The sequence below is a fragment of the Peromyscus californicus genome, unplaced genomic scaffold, assembly GCF_007827085.1.
Source record: "Peromyscus californicus insignis strain IS unplaced genomic scaffold, ASM782708v3 Scaffold_8__1_contigs__length_139910024, whole genome shotgun sequence".
NCBI classification, from domain to species: Eukaryota; Metazoa; Chordata; class Mammalia; order Rodentia; family Cricetidae; genus Peromyscus; species Peromyscus californicus.
The window spans coordinates 77970274-77994072 of record NW_026294606.1 but is presented as its reverse complement, the minus strand read 5'-3'; the positions used below and the strand labels follow the sequence as shown (position 1 = coordinate 77994072).

The window sequence follows — 23799 nt, the reverse complement described above, 5'->3', positions numbered from 1 at the left end:
TGGAAAACTCTTGAGGTCCATATACTTTATTTTGATTGTATGTGCACATATGGATTCCCGCGGAGACTAGAAGGTGTCAGAACCAGGAGCTGGAGTTACAGGTGGTTGTGAGCAGCATGATGTGAGTGCTGAGAGTTGAACAGGGGCCCTCTGGAGAGCAGGAAGCACTCCAGAATGCTGAGCCCTTGCTCCTGCCTCACTGGGTATCTTTTACAGGAAGAAACAAGCAAACCCCACAGGACTTGACTCCTGGTGCCAGATGAAAGATGACCAATCGGGAGACTCTAACTTGAAAAATGAGGTTCCTGTGGACTTCTCACAGAACAAAGTGCGATTTTGAAATGCATAAAGTAAAAGCATCCTAAATTCAGTTTTCTCCAAGCAAAGAGGAATGCTGGTGTTTATTAAAATAAGTTTGTTGCCATTACCTGGGATGAGGTCATTATTGGCTTCTGCTGTAAAACCAGGTAACAGAGTAACAAAATTACTCCATGTGTGCAATTCAAACATTCCTGGTTTTTAATCCCCCTCAATGTGTGTGTTCAGTTATTAGCTAAGTTCAGTCATTCTTAAAACATGTCCTGGATTAGCAGTTTCAACACCACCTTGTGGATTTGATGATTTTTTGCATATTCATTTCAGACCTACAGAACCAGAAACAATAATGGCAGAGCCCATGACTGAGCAGCTCCCCAGGTAGTTCTGCTACATAGAACTTTTAAAACCAGTGGCTTAGCACATCTTCAAAATGTATCAAGTTTCCTTGACTTTTGTATTAACAGTATCTATAGATAGACCAATTGCACAATTTAGGAGAAACAAGAAATCAATCATACAAATATCCAAAACCTGTTCTTTTTAGCAACACTATAAACTATATGCAGGACGGATTATGATATAATGCAGTCTTGTCAAGTCAAGGAGCTGAGAAAAAAGAAATGACAAAATGAATCAACAGGGGCGGTTAGATTAAGCCTATCATACCCATGGAGAGCACAGAGCACATGGACGGAACACAGGGTAGTGCCTGCTCCACAGGCAGCAGTCTACCACAACAGCAGCTCATCACAGCAGCAGCTCCAGCGCAATGCAGGTCTGATGCAGACCATTTGCCAGAATGTGTGCATCTTTGTGTTCTCATTAGTCAGAAACACTTCAGCGACTGTCGTGTGTTTCCAGTTAGTGTACGCAGTCTTCTGCAGTCTCCTCACTTCTCATCTTTTCTGCTTGTTTTCCCATTAGCATTTTTCTTGCTTGCTGAGCCACATTCAGCTGTGAGAACCACATCAGGGCACCTTCGTTCATCTTCCCTTCTTGGTTTTGAAACTACATACTCCTTGTTCCCTCACTACTTTTACTTCAATGTTTTTGAACAAAGAACTTTCTAGGTCCATTTAAAAAGAAATAAATCAAGCCAAAGATACATATCTACTTTAATTCTACATAAATAAATTTCCCATGAGGCCTTAGGGACCCTCCTTTAGCTAAACATCCAGAGCAGCTTTTCTGGCTCTAGTACTGGAAGGTAAGAAATTGGAAAGTGTTGGTATATTGTTATAACCATTGTAAAACATAACCAATAACTTTAGCTCTGTGTTTTTCATTCTCATAGGAATTGAACTTTGTATTTTCACTACAGTGTTTTATTGCTAAATAACTTAGAGATTTACTAGTAGTTAATAAAACCCTAAAACAATGAACTAAGGAAAACTGATCTTAAGTGTAAATCAAAGTTTGTCAAAATAAACTCCAACCAACCAACCAACCAATACATTGCCTTTGCTACACATTCTTTTTAAAAAAATATATAATCTTATGCAATCCTTTTTTTAAAACAATGTCAAAACAGTTCTTGACTTTGAGGGCCATAAAAATCAAGCTGAGAGATGGATTTGGTGCATTAGCCATAATTTGTTGACTTCTTCTTTAAACAGTTGTACAAAAGATTAAACACAATACAGATGAGTTCAATTTTTGAATTCAACTTTTTAATTAAAAACACATTACATATTATAGAAAGAAGATCTATGATATGTATAACCAAAAAACAATGAAAACAATGCCTACTTGAGATGAAATACTGAGTGCTACACCTCTAGCCTCTAGACAAGATATGCCCATGGTGGTACGGCTATTCCAGCAGCTATCAACCACCTCCTGACTGGATTGAGGCCTGCTCCACGAAAGAGAGCACTGGCTTTGTACTGGTCAAAGGTCATGGCTAGGAAGGACATAGACCATATGGTAGAATCCACTACTGTTATTTTGCTAAAAAGGTATACATAGTTAAAACTGCCTTCTAAATACTTACGCTTATACCATAGACTAGTGCAGCTCCCAGCCTTAATCAATGGGTGATAGTCAAAGTGGAGATGTGTAACCCAGACCAAGGCTTAGACTAAGAAACTGCTGAGTGCCCATCATTAAATGGGACATCTATATAGACTACTCTGAGGCACAGGGGACCCTGCAGAAGAGTGGCAAAAGGGCTGTAAGAGATAGAGGGCGGGGAGAAATACTCCATCTAAAGTGCCGTCTTCTAGTCCTGACATGGCCACTGCAATCGCCAACACACAGCAGCAGATGTGACAACCTGCACAAGACCGCAGGCAGGAGGGGATGAATGGGGAGGAAGACTCATCAGGGATGGGAGGGGGAGATGAAGATACGGAGAAGGGATGAGGAGTGTGATCACGAAACATGGTATACAAGAAGTCATCAACGATTACCAACTAAGCCTAAAAAAGAGAAATACGTCTGTATAGAGCTGAGCGAGTGGCTCAATGCTACGTAATATAAGTAAGGCCAGCACAAGAAAGGAAATAGGCAGTGGGGGAGTGGGAGCCAGAGCTGTATTTCTGTTGTTTTCCGTGTGTGTATGTGTGTGTGTGTGTGTGTGTGTGTGTGTGTGTGTGTGTGTGTGTACACATATTTGTATGCTTGTGACCACCTGTGAGGTTGTGTTAGGAGTCATCTCTGATGGCTCTTCCACTTTGAGGCAATCAAACCACCACATGGTGATGTAGCTAGTCTTGCTATTCAGCTTGCTCTGGAGAATCCTGTCTTAACCTTTCAAGGCTGGAACTGCTGCCACACTTATGTAGCATTTATGTGGGTTCTGGAGACCATCCCTATTCAAACTGTACATTTCCACAAAGACCTCAGTTAAACTCTTCAAATTCTGCCCCTACTCTTTTAGGTATTAGTGCATACTTTATTTTCCCAGGATTTACTACTATTCAGTTAGCACAACTGGTTAGTCATATAATAATCTGTACTACTACAATACTGTTCTATGTTCCAAGTCTCCCGTTGTCATCTTAGGCTTCAGCACTATTACAAACATGACATATATTTAACAAATAATCTCTAAATGAACTTATTCAATGGCCATGAAAACAATGGTTTGGCTGTTAAAGGTAAATCCAAATTAAAGACAAAACTTTGAAAGAAAAAAACTACAATAAACTTGAACATTTTATTTTAAAAAGTGATAAGAGATAGAACCTAAAGCCAGATGAAATTTTATAAACTGCAAAGCATGACCACCATTATTTTGCTGTTGCCCTCCCCGCACATTGTGGTGAGATAATAAATTGCCCTGATTTTAGTACAATTTGTGGTCTAAAGAGAATTGAACCATTCCTGATGGCCATGAACCATTAGGTCTACTCAGCAGTCCACTCCTCCTAAGGTAGATGCCTCATCTCTATAGGAAAAGTTTCAAAGGTTCAACTATGCCAGGCAGTTCTGTGGAGCAGACAAGGCTTGCTTTGCCCTGTATCCCCTGAGCCAGTGTTTCCAGCTGCACCTCAAGGTCGTGGTTTTCGTCTTGGGTTCCCTGACTATGCATGAATTCAGGCTCTAACTCTCCATCTTTCATCCCACTTCTAACAAAATCTGATGAACATTAATTTCAATCTATGAGAGTTTTCCTGAGGAGCTAGGTTAATCCCTTCACACAAAGGAGCTCACTTCCAGGTGGAGTGATGGGGCTAACTAAAGGCAAGAATAGAATGATAAAATACAATTGGTAAGCACAAAGGCATTTTAATAACGCCCTTCATGAAAAATACATAGGAAATGTTATTCTTGTACATAAATTTAGTGACACTCTGGGAGAGGTGTACTGTACATGTATAGACAGATAGGAAAAACATCATGAGACAAGGTCACTCCTACAAATATTGATCAGAAGCATCCATGGAGACAAGGGAGAAAAGAAAACAGTTCTCCATATGCTAAAGTAACTTGGCACACGTGCTAAAGAATATATATAGTTATTCCCTGGCTAAGCCATGAGCACTGATTTGTGGGAAGCAGAACAGTACAATGCTTCATATGTACCTCAAATATCCAAAGTCAAACTCATTATTGTCCTCTAACAACAAAATACAAGCCACCTACTTTCTCCCCAGTATTTGGACTTAATAGAAAAGATTATCACTAACCTCTGCCCACATGAGAGCCTATGAGCTAGCCATAGGTTTCCCTACACTCCCCATTTCCTATCTAATCCTTCCCACATGCTATTAAACTCACAACCCACAGCTATCTCTATAACATGCCCACTCCATCTTCACTGCCACCATTCTAGCTGAAGCCCACTGTCCCTTTCTTAGCTTCACTGTGAAGCTTACCTGGATTACAGAACACCATACAACCACAACAATGACTAGTCACTTGCTCAACAACACAGATCTTACAGTTTTGTATCTGGCTTCCTTCACTCAAATGAGTACATCTTGCACGTAGCTATTTACATAAAGTATAACACAGGCACACCATGGATGTGTTAGGAACACAGGCAAGAAGTTTCCTTGATCAATGTGGGGCAGGGCTGGTGAGAAGGAGAGAAAAATAAGGAGTTTGAGATGCTGGTGATGCTCACAACTGTGTTCAATTGTGAAGTCTTGAAGCTCTATACCCCTAGCATGCTCACTGCTCTATGTGTGCAGCAGTCTTTAGTTACAAGTTTTAGAAAAAAACCCACAAATCTGGCATCCAGTATCCTCTTTCTGCTGTTAATATGAAGGCGAAATGATGGATACCTAGGAGACTGGGAAGGCATCTCGCAATACAGCCTTCTCAGCTGTGTCTTTGGTCTTGAGTATGTCTTGTCCCCACTTACCCTGCAGGGCCTTCATGTCTGTCATGCCCTCAACCCACAACCCTATTCTGGTCCCCAATTTGTTTACAAATTCCCACTGATGTCTCGGATTCAATTAAAGTTCCATTTCTATTGTCAGGAGTAAACTATTCTCTGGCCTGTGTCCTCTGCTTCCCAGTGCAACTCCACAGCACACATTTTCCATAGCCTGAATTGTTAGGGGTAGGAAATGTGTTTAATTATCATTATGTTGTTACAGTTCTCCATGTATTCAATAGTTGATTAGAGAAGCTTGATTATTCCCTATCTAGGAACATGAAAGGTAGCTATGGCAGAATTTCAGAGTTTAAATACTCCCGTAAAAACTGAAATTGTTAAGAGCTTTTGATACATAAACATGAAGGAAATAAAAGATAAATGCTAAGTTGTTAATGCACAGAAAGACATGCATGAGGGTAAAGACAGATATTGCTTAATGGTTCTCACACTCGTCTGTACGTCCTAGTGCAAACAGTAACAAATAGTATGGCAATACTATTCTTAAAAACATAAATAATTGTTAAGTCATTATTAGCACGGATGCCAGATTATTTTTGATGATATGAAAATCAAGGCTCCACCACTAACTTCATGAGTTGAATTAACTGGTTTGGTTTTTTGAATGAGAGGATAATATTTAATATGCCTATTTAGACTTTAAAAGAAATTATGTATATATATTTGCAATGTTTCTGAAGAGGTTTTAAAGTTTTACATGGTGAATATAATGAGTAATTGCAAATTACTAAATTCTTTATCCCTCAGTTTCTCTATAAGCAAAATGATCCCACAATACTATATAAGTGGCAGTTTGACAAAAGTTTTGATACAAACCCTTTGAAGGTATGATGAAAATTAAGAATCTGATGCCTAGCATCAAGGAGTATACACAGAAAATGATTAAGTTACTGGTGTTTCACAGACCCAAGGATCCTTGGATTAAATAGGGACTAACACTGAAGATTTTTTTTCTGTATTTTTAAATTATAGTTTTAGAAATAATGTAGAAATCTTCAAGCAAAAGAAAACCAGTCTTGTGAACAAAAGTGAAAACCCAAACCCAAGTCATTAATATACTCTTTACTGTTAAAAATATTAGCTAGGAAAGGCTAAACACCTTATTTATATATAGATATAGGTGTTAATTGGGCAAAATAGCTCATGCCTTAGAAATCTGAAGTTAGGCAAAGCAAGATTCTTACATAAATGTAAGATATTTCCAGACACAGAAATGGGTAACCCTGAAGCTTTCAAAGGCAGTAATCTTGCCACCCAAGCCCACCACTACCAACCAGCTTCAGTTCCTTTTCCAAGTGAGGAAGGAAAACTGACCACAAAGATCGTGACTGAGACCTTTCGGCTAACTGTTTTAGGAGGAGGGCTATCTTAGAATTTCCTTAGAATAATTACTTTTTAAAAAGACTCATCTGCAATTCTAGTTCTCTGAAAGATGCCCAATCATAGACCTACCTCTCTTGGATGCAGTCTCCTAAGTGTGAATGCATTTCAAATGGATGATAGCTTATGCTTGGAGTAGAAGACACTGCCACGGAGCACTGGCAGCTGGGAGATCTGCCTCAACGGCCAAGAGGCAGGGTGACACCTGCCGTCCTTTTCTCTTTACTAAGGGTGTGGAGCCAGTCTAAAAACCACTGCCCTGAGGGAACATCAACGGTCTCTCTGGAGCCTAAGGGGTCAGATCCACATTACTAAATAGGATACTAAAAATTCAAAAATGCTACTAAAATACACTTAAAATGTTAAAGAGTAAAGTTGGGATTTTTGTTCTTCTGCAAAGAAGTGTAGAGAAATGAAGACACTGTTATGGTGTTGGAACCCAGTGCTCACCACCAGATACCTGCTGCACCAAGTTTTTCCTCAGTGCCAGCAATCGATGTTCTGTGTTCATGTCTGCCAATCTGAGAGTCAAGTGCCAGCTGCAGAGGTGACCGGTGCCAGGAGAGGTTCTTAGATTAGCCAAGGCCCAGAAACCTGCTGAGATGACCTGTCCTCTGAGTGGTTCCTCAGAAAGTATAGAATCATGGTGTGCACTCAACAGTTTGCATTTTATAAACTCAAGTTAGTCATCATCAGTTTCAAAACCTTATACCTTAAGGTAATGGTGTGGATTTGAAATGCTTCAGGATGTAAACACCAAGACCCTACAATGGAAAAGCCCTCTCTGTCTTAAACTTCCCCATGCTGTCTCTGGGTAGGTTCCTCCTTTGGAGACTCATCTCAAGGATGGGCTCTACTTTCCCAACCCTACAACTTTCTAGACAACCCAGTGACCTTTCATTTAAGTTGAATCAGGACAAGATAAAACACAAAATAATCAGATCAACTTAGATAAGTTAAGCAGGGGTAATAATTACGCTAAACAACTGTTCATCTGAAATTCAAATTAAATAGAATATCCTATTTGGTTTTTTGCCTTCTGTTAAACCTGGAAACTTAAACCCATGTGGACTATCAAGGCCACCCAATGGACAGATGAAGAAAAAGATGGCAGCTTCATCCACTCTTTGTCTAGATCCATCCAATCAAATACAGGAGCTACTAGCCACATGTGGCTATATAACACTCAACTGTGGCTAAGCCAATAGAGACACGCATAGTGTAAAATATATACCACATCTGAAGGTTTAATTTACATAACTATGTGCTAAAACATTATTTGGATAGGCTGGGTTAAATAAAATGTAATTACAATTAATTCTGGCTGTTTTACTTTTTCAGTGTGTCTATTAAAATATTAAAAAATCATCAGAATTGTTACTTGTGTAACTTCTACTTGTGATCTGACTATTATTTTCAATTTTCATGAGACAGGGATGGTCTATATGCCTCCAAAGAGTCTTACAACTTTCCCCGTCCCATTGGTAAGCACAGGGGGTTGCCTCTGGCCCCCACTTCCTTACCACAGGAGGCCAGGAGCAGGATCAAAACAAGGAAATTAAGCTGTCATTAGGGACTGCTGGCATGGATTGGCTAGGGTTGCTTTAAAAATAATAACGAACACAGATCTAAAGGGGAAATCAGAGACCCAATTTTGAACAGACCTTTCTTAAACAATTCAAAAGTAGTAGTATATACTAACATTTATACACAAGCTTACTTGAAAGCAAGATGCTCATCTTGAGCCTGGTTCGGTGAAAGAACTAGTATCAGCCAGCCAAGCTGTCATGCCTGCAGATTAGCACAGCCACAGGGTCTCCAACAGCTCATCTTGCTCCCTATGGATGTGGCGTCCATTACTATCGACAAGTGTTGCTACAGATCTTACTTTTGTTAACACAGACAGAGAAGGCAAGATTAGTGGTTCTGGTGTTATATGCACATACCACACAAATGATATGAAATTAAACAATAGCAATAAAATGGTGAAAATTTCTTTTTAAAATAGGTTGTCTGTGCTATTGTAAGACAACACTCCATTTTAAGTGATTTATTTATTTTTATTTTATGTGTGTAAGCGTTCTGACTGCACACTGGTGCCTACAGGCCATAAGAAGGTATTAGATCCCCTGGAACTAGTGTTACAAATGGTTATGAGAATCCCTGTGTGTGCTGAGAATTGAACCCATGTTCTTTGCAATAACAGTAAGTGCTCTTAACTACTTAACTATCTCTCTAGTCTCCCAACACTCATTTTTCAAAAAAAATTTCATAATAAAGCCTTAATAATAAGAAATAACCTATATTACTAAACATCACCTTAGAATTTCAGTAGGTTTATGTCTTATTTCCAAATTTCTTCCCAACTGGCTAAAGAGTTATATTTATCTACTCTCTTCCATGCCACTATAAAGGCTCAAAATATTCACCATACTCCTAAAAATTAAAAAACCAATTAACGGTATGCATACATATAATCTTTAAATTACAAATACCTGGGGCTTCTATGTTGTACAACATGTGTTAGAGCTACCTAAGGAGTTTTAATTTTTAAATTATCTGCAATGAGACTAGCTCTGACCACTGAACTATTTATATCCTGAAGGGTGTACTGCTTTTTAAGGCCTTTCTGTGGATGTCTAATTCTCCCTCTTCTCATCCTAACAACAAGGACAAGGGCTATTTTTCTTCAACACATTTTATTAAGCAGATACAGGAAGGACTGTGGTTTGAAAGAGGGTGAAGTTAGCCATGTTTTAGAAGTAGGGCCGTCAAACAGTCATCAGGATTCTCTCCACGGCTGGTGTTCCATAAGGTCACATCATGTGCAGCTTGTCTCCAAGATCAACAAGAAGAGGTGAGTGAAAGTGGCCAGGTGGTATTCCTCTTTACTCAGCGCTGTTATTCCCTATTACCAACGCTACAGTATCCAGGGAACTGTGTTCAAATTCAGCTTCTTGTTGAAAGCAAAAGTTATCTAATGCTACCCAACTTCTAACACAGATAGCATCTTCAAAATCAGCACACATCTTCCTGTCCTCCTTAGAAAATAAATGACACCTAAATGACATTTGTATCTAGGATTAGCCATTTGGAGGTGTCAATAAATTGACAAAATAACCATGAGGTTTTCTGTTGTTAAAGTCTGGAAGGAAAGCTGAAGCATTAATGTATCTGTTTTAAGTTTCTCCTGCTGGGGTCAATGTGTTTATTCTCTATTTCATGAAGAAAGAAGTCTAAGAGGGAAAAAAGGTGATTTTCCAGCATTTCTTTCTATTAGGACCTGACAGAGTAAAGTCATGAACATGTTTCTTAAACATTAAGAAAGTCTTTGTTTCCATACTTGTTGAAGTTTCAATTGATTGCAAATGATTTTAGAGCCCCTCTGGAGTAAAGGCAAGAGACCCAACTTCAGAGAGATCATGAAGAGCAGGGCTTCAAGTTGGTTTATTAATTTACACTGTGTCACCAGAGGACCTAAATTCTGAAATTATTCCAAAATTCTTGACTTCAAGCTTCAAGACATTCAAGAGTTTTGCTGAGGAATTAAATTCAGCAGTTATAAACTGGTTTAGATGCAGACTGAAAAAATAAGCTTTAGTATAATTGGGCTCCTGTGTGTTCTTGTGTGTACATGATTTTGTGGGTGTGTGTACATGTACGTACAGTGAAGGCCAAAGGTCAATTCTGGGTTTCTTCCTGGATCACTCTCCATTTGTTTTGAGAGAGGGTCTCTCGTCAAGTATCTATGCTGGCTGGACAATGGATCTGCCTGTCATCACCGCCTCAGGTCAGACAGAGGCTGCCACACCTAGGCATCTCACACTGGTGCTGAGGATATCAATTCTGGTCTGGTGCTTGTGTTTCAGGCACTTTACTGACAAAGAAGCTATACCCCCAGCCCTAATCTAAAAAACAAAACAAAACAAAAATTAAATTTATAATCTCTAGGGCATATTCCACTTATAAACAGTGAAAACTCTTGCTGGACACGTGATACCCTGGCCAAGAGTGGGTGGTCCAGGTATGATGACCTAGGCCCTCAATAGAGCATTCCAAACCCAGTCCTGCATTAGGACGTGGGCCCACATGTGTGCACGCACTACCCAGTGCTTACCTTTAGAGAACAAGGTGGCTGACACACAGTGATCGAGCTCTCAGCCCACCTCCAAGAACACTGAAAAAGATCTGCAGATGGTTCTTGGTGCGGGAGGGCCCTCTACAGTCTTCTTGTGGTGGAAGTTTAAGATTATCCTGAAGGAGGAGAGAAGAGTGAGACATTACCCTAAGACCACACCACAGGGGCCAAGTTTATTGTCTATTACAAAACAAGGCTCTGAAAAATAATTAGATCAAATTGTGACAATTCTAAAAGGTCACTTTTTTTAAAAAAAAAAAAGCTATCTTCTGTAATACTACATATGCAAATATTAGGACCTTCACTAGATCTTGGGGAATTTAAGCTCTGCCTTATCTCTGGGGAATTAAAAAATTGAAAAATGTGGGAAAAATCTGTGTTGTAAAATGATCACACTCCTACACTGCACTTTGATAAACATGACTAGTAGAGCCCAGAATCATGTCTGAATCAGTCTGTTAGAGTGTAAGAGCCACAGACTGCTTTTTGTTTTTAATATGGATTATCTATAGTCTTGGCATATTTAGTAAGCACTAAAACTTTCACAAATAGAAAGGATATTAACAAACTAGTAAATATTTGCAAACTCAAAACTTACATAAAATAATTAAAAGACTATATATTTTGATTTTGAAAATACGTCCTTTAAAATTAACAATATTAATAATATAAATCTTAATCACGTATTAAATGTTAAGAAAATAGTGTTTCAAAATGATCATTAGAAATGATCAGAGTATGTTATTACAACCCACACCCCTGACAAGGAACGGAATAGTACACGTTTAACTATGTGACAAGCTGTGAAGTATTAGACTATTAACAGATGGAATACAATATGCCTATTTATACTTTAGCATCTTGTTTTATCTTATGAAGAGCTGGACATGAACCCCACGACAAAATAGTTACCTATAGCTCTAATTCTGCCTGAATAAGCTGTGATATCACACTGAAATCAGAAGATGCTATTCAATATGATTTCCATATATAATTTTAAGAATATGTGTAGTTTGTTCACTTTTAAAGATGTAAAACTTAATAACAAAGCATCTTCATTTGTTTTTCATTAACTTATATAACATTGCTAAGAACAGACAGCCTTCTTCAAATGCTGTCCAACTATTCAGACTAACTAATTTGGTAGGGAAAGAAGAAATGCAGAAGACATTTGATCAGAGCTGTTGATAAGGGACTGTGTATAATTTAAATAATCAAATCTGCAAGGACACCAGGCTCAAGAAACAATTCTTCACAATAGATACTATTTGACTGCACACTCTCAAAGTGTGATGCTGGTCTTCAAGATAAACTGGAAAGTTAACAGAATATTTCATTTCAGGACAGAGGCTCCAAAACCACAATGTGGAAATGGCAGGAAATTCAGAACTTGTGTTTGTTCATAATAACTGAGTTAATGACAGATTCAGCTTTAACATAGTAGGACAAAGTTTCCTAAAATGTTTACATTCAATTCCCTTGCAAACATCTTGACATTCAAAATGTAATGGCCTTAAAGAACATCTACTTTAACTTGTCTGTTTGAGACAGGATGTCATGTTGTCCAGGTTGGCTTCAAGCTCACTATGCAGCTAGCAACCTTCCTGCCTTAACCTCCTAAATGCTAGGATTACAGCATGTACCACCAACTGACTTGTTTTAATTTGTTTGTTTTAACAAATTTGTTTTAATCTGAAAAAAACTATTCTAACTATACTTACATCAACATCTAGTACTTCATCAGGCATGCCAATTTATGATTGTTAGTAAATATATATGTGTGCATATATATACATTTATATATGCACACTATCAATGGCATAGTATCCAACTACTAGTAATGATAAATAGTATGTAAATTATAGTGTGAATATAGCATTGAGATTATGTACGCATATAAAACAGTCAAGGTTCCTGTGATCCAAACCTCCTAGAGCACAGACTCAGCTAAAACTAAATTCTGTTGGATCTGAGACTTCACATGGTGCCTCCATCTACTCTCCTCAGAAGCAGTTGAAATTGTTTAAATAATTCAGTGAGATCCTCTGCTAAATCAGAAAAGGTCACACACATGTGTGCACACACACACAAACACACACGCATGTGAGCACAAGCTCATATATATTTTATGATACATATTACTATGTGTTTTTTATTTCCTTTCCCTTAAAAGGCTACAGTGTCCTTTTTATTGACACTATTTGAGACCTCAGAACTGTCTTGCACGGTGCTTCATACAGAGGGCTTGTAATGACTACTATTGCTATGTAAAACGTGTTTATAAAGATTTAGAGCAAAAGTGAAAACATTTTGCTATCTTTAACAATTTATTATTAGAACAAAAGAATCTCAATCAATAGAACAAAAAAAAATCAATCTGAAAATTATACTAAAGAACTGTTACATCTCCTTTATGAAAAGTGTTGAACGTCTATAGCCATCACATAAATGTGAATTAAAACCATTTTGAGATGCTATCTCATCCTAGTCAGAATGGCTAAGGTCAAAAACAATGACAGCAAATTCTGGCGATCGTGTGGGTACTGTGAGCAGGCGTGCAAACTAGTATAACAACCATGGAAACCAGTGCAGAGGCTTCCTAAAATCTAAAGATAGAACTACCATACAACCCAGCTAGATGACCCTTGGTATAAGCCCAATGACTGTGTATCCTACCGCACAGATAACTTCCTAAAAATCCAAATTTAGAACTACCATACAACCCAGCTATATGACCCTTGGTATATGCCCAATGACTGTGTATCCCACCGCACAGATAACTTCCTAAAAATCCAAATTTAGAACTACCATACAACCCAGCTATATGACCCTTGATATATGCCCAATGACTGTGTATCCCACCGCACAGATAACTTCCTAAAAATCCAAATTTAGAACTACCATACAACCCAGCTATATGACCCTTGATATATGCCCAATGAATGTGTATCCCACCGCACAGATAACTTCCTAAAAATCTAAAGATAGAACTCCTGTATAACCCAGCTATATGACCCATGGTATATGCCCAATGACTGTGTATTCCACCACACAGATAACTTGCACATCCATATTTATTGCTGCTTTATTCAGCAAGGAAATTGAAGCAGTCTAGATGTCCACCAACTGATGGATTATGAAAATGTGATACAACAAAATATGCACAACAAACTTTTATTCTGCCATAAAGAAAAGTGAAATGATAAAAATTTCAGGCAAATGAAACTTGAAAATGTTATATTATTAAGTGACACAGCTCAGGTTCACAAGGGCAAATGCACAACTATTCTCTCTTGTACATGGATTCTAACTTCTAATTTAATTTTCACATGCATGTATTTGTCAGAGTGAGGGTATCTGCAGGGATCAGGAAACTAGAAGGGGAAAGGAAAGGAGAAGAAAGAGAAGGGAAGGGGAGAGGAGGGGAGAGGAGGGGAGGGGAGGGAAGGGGAGGGAAGGAGGGGCTTTGAGGGAGAACAGGATAGTAGAATAAATGAAATATTAAGATGGATGAAGATGAGGGTTAAAAGGCTTAGGAGGGCTTGTGTTGCAGGGAGATAAGGTGGAGAAGATAATGGGAGGAAGGTCAACCAAAATTATATGAAAAAGCCTTACGAAAATCTGCTATTTTGTAAGCTAATTAGGAACAAAATTTAAGTTTGAACAGAGGATCCCTGGGTGAATAAAGATGCTCCCAGAATCTGTAAGGTTGTTAAATGAAAATCTTGCTATCGGGAATGGAGCTTCCCTAAGAGTTTGTTGACCAGAGAGGCCCTTGAGGTCTCCCAAACAATACAGGCCACTGCCACTACTGCTGATTTCCCACTATAATTAGCTGGTGAAGATACCACACGCTTTGGGTGTAGGACATAGAAAGATCAGTCTAAGACTGAACTAGAGGCCTCTTCTTTGCTGGCTAGTGTCACAGAGTTAGATGAGCTGTGTGAACTACTGTGGAGAACTGTCCTCAACAGTCTTTCTCAGCTGGAGGTTGTGCCTTCACTACTGACCTGCCAAGTAAACTTAGACCTACTGATACAATAGTGCTGTGACTGTTTAGGGGATAACTGGACATTTTCTAACTGGGTTCGAGGCTTGCTCCACAGGAGGGAATTCATTTCTGATCCTGGAAACCTGGTAAAAAGCCCATGGCTAGGGAGGATATAGACCCTGGTAGGGAATCCAGTGCTCCTGTACTGCTAAATGGATATGATGCCTCTGTCAAACAGCCATATACACATATATATATGCATACACATATTTGAGTGTATGTGTATATATGTGTGTTGTGTATATGTGTGTGTGTGTGTATGTGTGTGAGTGTGTATCCATACACTACTGTTAATGCCAGCTTTGGTTAAGGAAGCTTCTTTTTGCAGTGTACAGTGGTTAGGAAAGAGGCTCATAACTAACTAGCCAAAATGTTGAGAATAAGTGGCTATTGAATACTCAGCCTCACATGGAGCATCTACCTAATACTGTTCCAAAGTTCAGGAAACACTGTGGAAGAGGAGTCAGAAGAAGGTAAAGCCAGAGGAAGGAACAGGGATAGTGTTGTAGAATGATGTGGCCACTGCACTACCGAATTTGCACCAGCTTTGACTACCTACACATACCCTTCACAAAATCCTGCTCCTCTCCATCACAGCCTCCCCCCGCCCTGCTCTCCCCCCCGCCCCCCGCCGCCTCTCTGAGGTTGTTAGGACTGAGAAGGTCATAAGACCTCATCCCTCCTTGAGGATCACTGGCAGTTAATGTTTGCTGGGGAAAAGAGAGACATTTTGTTCAGTCATATAGCCACAGAGGCTGATCAAGCTCTTGTAAATAAGCATGTCCTATAAGCAATTGTATTAAACACACACACACACACACACACACACACACACACACACACACACACACGGAAAGAGAGGGTAACTGGGGTGAATATGATCAAAATGTATTATATATATGCATGAAATGCTATAATGAAACTCATTATTGTGTATAAATAATATTCTAATAAAAACATAGAACAGAAACACTATATTCAATCCCAGCAAACAGGCCCAAAGGCTGTAAACTGCAAACATGATTCATGTTGGGATATTTGGGAAGTTCTGAAATAACATATGTAAAATAAGGTATTTCCATTTGACAGCATGAATGCATATTATTTTTCAGGACAGGATTCTTTACTAATAAATCTGGAAATTTAAAACAACTGGTAACTTCATAGCTTTTCATTAATGTGGAGAATTGAGGATGCCAGCGTGTGTGTCCAAGACAAAAATACACACATTCTGTAAATAACAAGAGAATTAATATGTTAGAGGACTAATAATCTCAGAAGATCCCTACGTTATATTCATTTGTAGCAGGGCAGAAACCAGATCTCAGGGCTCATAATTTATGCTTAAGGTCCTTTAAATGCCTGTCTTCTTTTAAAAGAGCAATGGTATATGAAAAGGGTAAGTCCCCAGTAGACACAGACTGCATTAGAACTAACAGTGGAGGTAGAGACTGTATTGAAATGTCTTTCACTTAGTATCTTACAATGAGAGAAAGATTTCTATACTGCAAACCAAAAGATATACTAGATTATATGATATAAATTTAGGATTATTTTTATGTATTACACAATTTAGATATATTTTACATATGAATGTTTTGTCTGTATGCATGTATGTACGTACATATGTCTGTATGTATGTGCACCATATGTGTGCCTGATGCCTGCAGATGACAGAAGAGGTCATTGTAACCCCAGGAACTGGAGTTACAGCCTGTTGTAAGCCACCATAGGGAGCTGAGACTTGAACCCAGGTCCTCTGCAAGAGCAACAAGTGCTTTTAACTGCTGAGCTATCTCTCCAGCCCCTATTTTTATTATTTAAATAAAAAATATTTGTACTTAAAACAATTGAGTTAATTCACTATATAAGTTCTCTTTTTGCATATATAAACTTCAAAGCCACAGAATCACAATTCAAAGGAAGTGTCATCTGAAATTTCATCCTGAAATTGTTTTTCAACAAATACATTACTTAGGAAAAAAAATCACTTAAGTCTGAATATATCTATGTAGGAATCAACTTAAAAGATCTATGTATAGAAAGCCTTACAACTTAAACATCGATTCTCATGGTAACATAGGATTATGCTAAGAGAATACTTTGTTTTCCAATAATATATACAAGCATCATTATGTCCTTTTAGGATTGCAAATCCATAGTATAAGTTGGAACTACTGATGAAAAGATGCTGTATTGGGGTTTTCACTGGGGTGGTATTCAGCACAATCTTTTCATTCACAAACTCACAATACTTTGGTTTATCTTTCATGATCCAAATAACAGGTGTTTGACATTACTTCTTAAATGAGAAGAAGGACCACTCTCACATGGCTGGGATACTCAAGAGTCTTGGGCTAAATGCTAAGTTCACCTTGGTCCTAGAGATGCAGTTATGGAGGCCTCTTTAGAGCAGCTGCTGAACTGCTCTAAAGAGGAAACAGACTGGGTGAAATTCCCCTGCCCTCTATTCCACAGCAATAATGGGTAACAGGTCTTGGTAATGATTATGATCTATGTATTAGAGGTGAATTCTTTGGAGTAAATGACAGCATACACCTCACACAAAGCCATCTATTCTGTAATTATTTCAGGTGGCTTAACTTTGTCAATCAGGCAGAACATAATTTCTGGTGCTGGGGATTTAGCCTAGACCTTTGTGCATGTTAGGGAAGCACTCTCCATTAAGCTACATTCCCTAACCCAGGTGGAACACTGTTGATAACAGAATTATCATTATTATTACTGTTGTGAATAGAAACATATGAAGCCATGCTTAGCACTTTCTACATATGAAATACTATTCCAAGCAATGTGTGTGTGTGTGTGTGTGTGTGTGTGTGTGTGTGTGTGTGTGTGTGTATAACAAATCTAGTTTTCTGTATGATGTATACTGTTCCATTTTAGAGAGAAGGAAACAGAAGCACAGGGAACTCTTAAGGCTGTGAGCCTTCCAAGTGTAGGTGTTAATAACAAATCTAGTCTGACCTAGAGACCAACTTCTTAACTACAGTGTGGAAGTGCTTATGTAAAACTGCCTGGAATAGCTTTCTTAAATGACATGTCTGATGTACAATACCCAAGACAGGCATTCTGAGTTTGTAGTGAATGACACACATGATAGGCAGTCCATATGGCAGTCCACATATGTTTTTAAGGACCTTCCATAGCAGCTTCTCGTATTAAACAATATATACACACACACAGAAGACTGTTTTGCTTTCTAAGAAACACTTTTAAAGACTTCCTGCCATTTTTTTGCCAAACTGAAGCCCATTTCAGGAGGAAGGTGAATTATTAGTTTATTCATTAGTTAAATTACTAACACACTAGAGGATCAATTCCTGAGGTACATTTAAGAAAGGACTTCGTTTTTACAATGCCAGGAGACACTGGGTGGGTAATTATCTGCTCAATGTCTATGTTCTGTGTTCAACTACAACCTGAGGATCACAGTCTTAGCACGAGCCCCCAGTGTCCAGCGCAATGTCCAACACACAGCAGGTTGCCACCAAGTACTCATTTGATACATAAATGGGATTTGTTCTATTAGATTTACTCAGTAAAAACCCACCATAAGTGGCAGTTTAACATATCTGGTAACATCTACCTTGCATAAAATTTAACATGTTGACAGTTACTGCCAGGATATTAACTTTAAAGATAGGACAGAACTTCATAGTTCATATGAACCTCGTGGTTCATACCCGCAAGAATGTAAACTTCCTGTTCCACACAATTTTTAGTTGCAACTTATTTCTTCTGACAGAAGCTTCAAAGATCCAGACAGAAGCTATTAAAATACACACTGTATTTGCTGCACTAGAGATACTAAAAGATTCCTAATAGCCTTTGCTTGCTTCAGGATTCATTAATAAGCATTTCAACAAAGAGAGGCCCCCATCTGAGCTGTGTGTGCAACAGTGCTTTAGAAAGATGCTTACTGCACATTCAACTGACAAAGGAAAGGGTGCATTGTGACTCTTCAGCTAGGCATTCACTATACGTTGATCATGTTCACTCCTCATTACCCTCTCTTATACCATGGTGTTTCAAGTTCCTTCATGTAGTGAAACTCCCTACTTGACATCTTAGATCAGTTAAACCTAACTCACAGAACCCAAAGGAGTGGTCAAAGAATACGGAATGTTCTGGACATCACAAGGCATGCTACACAGACAAGAATGTTTCCATTTCCCCCAAGACACCCCTCAAGGAGGCTCTCTCTCCTACAGCAACAGGTAGGACTGTTCTCCATCTCTGCACCGACATCTTCAAATCAGAGTACATAAGAGACAGCTTGGCAACATCTGAGTACATGCAGAGACAATCACATAATTTTCAGGAAAAAATGAATTTGGATTTTACTACTTGAAAAATATTTGTCTTATTTCATGTTTAAATGTTTAAATATTTCAGTGGCAAATTAGAGAAAGATCATTAGTTCTAAAAACATGAACTTTTCTGATTTTAGTTTCATGTTTGAGATGAATAGTTCACAATATTGTTGCATAGTTTATAAGGGGTCAGAGAAAATGCTAATTACTTGAATTTGATAGCTCCATATGAACATGCAAGTAACACGTTCAGTGCCAGTGTAAGTATAATTAACACATGGTAAAATTAACACCTAGGTTGACCAGTGTTTTTAAAATCTTCATGATCTACATATGAAAACAACTAACTTGATTATTTTTCAAACATCACTAGTGTCTCCTGTAAATGAGACTGTATTATGATAGAAGTACCAACTTCAGACATTCAAATGGCCTAATATTTTATTTTTCAAAACTTGATGCAAAAATCTTAAAATACATGTGTAAGAACAGAAATTTTACATTTTTAACAGGGATAAAATTTATGAAGAAATCATACTTTAAAAATGTCTGCATATAACTTTCTATCAATTGAAGAACTTGGAAGTTCTCCGTGCATAATTTCTGAAATACTGAAGGATCTAGTATGAATTCTCCCACATATGAAATTCTCACCTAAGAATTTGGCTTTCACAAGTCTCTGTGCAAATGCTTAAGAAATTTAAGAGACTGTACTAGAAGTATAACAACATATGTCTCCATGGTCAGAACTGAATCTTCCAAGGTTTTATTTAAAAGATGTTCAATTAGTAGGGCTATAAAATAAAAGTTCAGAAACAAGTTATTGTTTCACTTTTAAAAATATGGTTTACTTATATGCCAACTTTACTGCTTCTCTGCTCACAGCAACGTATGCTTTCTCATGGGACTGTCTGCAACTACAATTTTCTACCTTTGGACTGAGGGTAGATGTGATCTAGTACTCAGGGCACGGCAACATCTGATGACTGCATGGGAGATGCTGAGGTAGGTGCTTGTCACAGGGCTAATTCTGATACAGTTCTCATTGAGCTGTGAAATGGCTAAAATCATGGCAAGATTCAATTAATAAAATTTTCACATCTCTAGTTAAGAAAAAATATTCAAATTATTTCAGTCTCAAAATCCTAAGTTTGATAGCAAAACAGTCAACTGAATTACTGTGCAGTATTAGTATTCTGGTCTTTATTAGTTATTATCTAGGTATCATAAAGTTACTATGTCCATGGAGACAGTAATGTAAGTTCTGATAAAAGCTGGCTTTAGATCATAACTCTCATTCCTACCCAGAGTTAAACCAAAACACCTAGAGTCCAACAGGATGGAGATATCCATATGAAGAGATGTGCAGACACCAGTTACATTCTAAAAAAGTATTTAAGTTCATTTGCAGCATATCAAAATGATGCAAACTGGGGCTCTTGTTTCAGTGTGAACATAAGATAGGACAGAGACGTCTGATTTTATCACCAAAGTTAGGTGGTATAAATAGATCGTTTGGCTCATTTTGGTTATAGAAATAATTTTGTAAAATTAGTATTTTATATAAAGATGTAATAGCAATTTTCAATGTATAGAAACAGTTTTGGACAGCATTTTGTTACCTAAAACTCTTTGAGATTTGTTGACCTCAAACTCTCAATTCTCCTGCCTCAGTCTCAAGAGTGCTTGGATTATGGTGTGTGCTACCATACCTAACTTTTATAGCAGAATTTTTAAGGTAAATAGATTTTTTTCTTTGTTTATATTATTTTGCTATCAAAGTAAAAATAAACTCTCATTATAAACTTTATGACTAGTTTGAGAGATACCCAGAAATTATATAGAAAATTTAGTTTGGTATAAATATTCTTAAAACTTAACTTCATTCAAGCAATATTTATAACATGCTATTTTAAAGATAATTAGGTACAGAAGAACTACAAAAACTAAACTTGTTCAACTTTGTATGAACCATATAGACTAATGTTTGCACATTTTAGTTTTCTCAACATTGCATGTATAAAATCTCTTGTGAGACTGTTCTCTGCATGTACCCTATAAAAGTATAACAGACACGTAAGACTCACACATTTGGTCGTATGTCCTAGAATAAAAACACTCTAAAATTTTATTTTAAATATATATGCGTTATATACATAAATGCATGTATAAGTGAAGAGAAAGTTCTTACCATTGGTTTCCTTTTGGTGCTAGTCTCTCCATTATTCTTGATGGTGCCTTCCTATGCCGAGTAGGCAGTAACCAAAATGCATTTGGGTGCTCCCTTCTTCAGATGGGAATTTTCGGCCAATTGCCAGTTGAGAATTTAAACTGAAAACTAAATTACCCAAACTTTATTAAGTTGTTCCCATGTCCACCAGCTGATAATGAGCAATAACACTGAACTGGGAAAAAAATACATGGTCTACCTCCTTTCAGGCAATCATATTATATTTGAGAAGAAATGCTATGACCCAAAACTGAAACTTGCTATATCTTCAGAGAACAGTTAACTAAGTTTCACCCTCTTGCCTGAAGGTCCCCACAATCATCCCAAACATATAATAAAGATGGCATTTATTTGATGATGCAATAAATTATTAAATCACAAAGTTAAATGCCACCAAATATTGCCTTTACCTAAGAGCGATTCATAATGTCTGGAAACAGGTTTACTGTAACATTCATTTTTACAAAATACTCTGTAAGTCATCATCTACTTGAAGTACTATGTACCATAAAGAAATTCAAAGTTACACTGCAGACATAGGATTGGCTGAAAATATCATCTTACCATTGAAAATAATATGGTTATCCATTTGCAATTATAAAAAAAGCTTTAGTCCACTTTCCACACCCCTGCCCATTTAATTGGTAGCTATTCTTTGGAGAGTCTGCCAATCTTGTATGTTCTCTGATCTTTATTAGTCTTTATTATTATTCAGCTGTTCAATCTGTTTTGATGATTTTCATATTAAAAATGACTGATTAAAAACTTTCTGAATATCAACTACAGTAGACCCAAAATTAAGTGCATATATCTAGACAGCTAAAGGACCTCAAATCTCAGGTTCTATGAAAAATCATGCAGATGCACATCCATCCACTCATCTACACACCTATCCATACATCCTTCCACACACTCATCCACATACCCATCCATCCATCCACTCATCCACCCATTCACACATCCTTCCACTCATCCAATATTCCTATATTATAACCCGAAATTGCTATGAAGGTATTATGTAAGAGAGGCTATAGATTCAATCAGCTTATAACCAAACCAAAAGAAATGGACTTCAGACACAGGACCTCAGTAGAGTTAATCATATTTACCTCCAAACACTTCGCTATCCTAAGAACAGCACATTCTACCCAAAAACCTCAACAGTACAAACTACTCAGAGACTAACAAGTTATTTCTCAGGTGCTATGGACCTACAAAAGGAAAAGTTCTTTTCTTAAGGGGTTATAATGCAAAATTTAATGGGGTACATGTGTGTGTGAAGCATGTTGTACAAACGACTGGAATCCACCACAGAAACAAGCACATTGAAACACACGTGTGTGTGAAGTATGTTCCATGAATGACTGAATTTCCAACACACACAAACAAACACACACACACACACACACACACACACACACACACACACACACACACCCCACTGGAGCAATGCAAGTGTTTTGAACAGGTTAATGACATATGGACCAATTTGAGAAGCCTAATTTATACCAAGAACCATCTCTTGGTTCTTTTTCTTATTTAGTTTAATGAAGTCCACAAAGCAAACAGTGATGGAACGAACACAGAATATGGCTTTGCAAGTATTCATGTCTTCAGTCTGAAAGATCAAAGATAAATTCCTTAGCCAAAAGAAGAGATAGTGTATGGAGCCACGCCCCCACACACCCGCCTCCCTCAAAGCCCTGCTTTCAGCAGTAGACAAATCTCTAAATGTGTTCACTCACTCTAATGATCACAGTCCTCATGGCCGTAGTTCACTTTTAATACAAGACACAAAACTGACAAAGCTCTCTGACATAAACAAGATCAGGAATGCATGACTACTGCGAGCACACATACACAAGAAGGCTGCTTCATATTTCAGCAGGTGCGTCCCATAAGACTAGCATATACATGCATGTGCTTACATGTAGTCGAACATTTCTAATACATGTATAAGAGTTTTAAAGTTTATAAATAAACCCAGAAACTTGCCATTGTTAGCCCAAAGTCACACAGTTATCAAATTAAGACTCCTAAGAACAATACATGTTACATTTACTGCAATTAAGAAAAAGACACCATTGGAAGGAATAGTAGAAATTTCAACATTTTAACATCCATGCTAATATTACATTTTCAGATAGCCCATAGGCCTTAGGAAATGCAAATCATATAATCCATAAAGTTAGAGTGAACATAAAGACTCATAAAATGGAATTCTCTAAAATTTCCATGGCTTCACATCCATTTCTCTTTCACTCTTGGTACCCTATTTTATCGTGTGTGTGTGTGTGTGTGTGTGTGTGTGTGTGTGTGTGTGTGTGTGTGTGTGTGTGTGTATGTATCTAAATTTTAAGCACATACAGTATTGGAAAAACAAAGATCTTACTGTTTCAGGTGACATATAATCTCTCAATGCATATTTGTATTTTATACATACACTTGAACAGCAAGAGAAGGTCTGTAACAGAATATTATTTGAAGGTGTGCTAC

General features: G+C 37.7%; 1 protein-coding gene across 7 annotated transcripts in view; it reads right to left on the bottom strand.

Moving 5' to 3' along the window:
- Nucleotides 1-23799, bottom strand: part of Zeb1 (zinc finger E-box binding homeobox 1) — a 176829-nt gene that overhangs the window by 110551 nt on the left and 42479 nt on the right. The window contains exons 2-4 of one of the 7 annotated variants that reach the window (XM_052729157.1): nt 21265-21411; nt 10665-10801; nt 8268-8434 (exon numbers count right to left, since the gene is read on the bottom strand). The exons of 5 other annotated variants lie outside the window; for them this stretch is intronic. In XM_052729157.1, the coding sequence (XP_052585117.1) occupies nt 8268-8286 (19 nt within the window). In that variant the 5' untranslated portion in view covers nt 8287-8434; nt 10665-10801; nt 21265-21411. The remainder of the gene's footprint in view (nt 1-8267; nt 8435-10664; nt 10802-21264; nt 21412-23799) is intronic. One more of the 7 variants, XM_052729158.1, reaches the window with a different exon arrangement.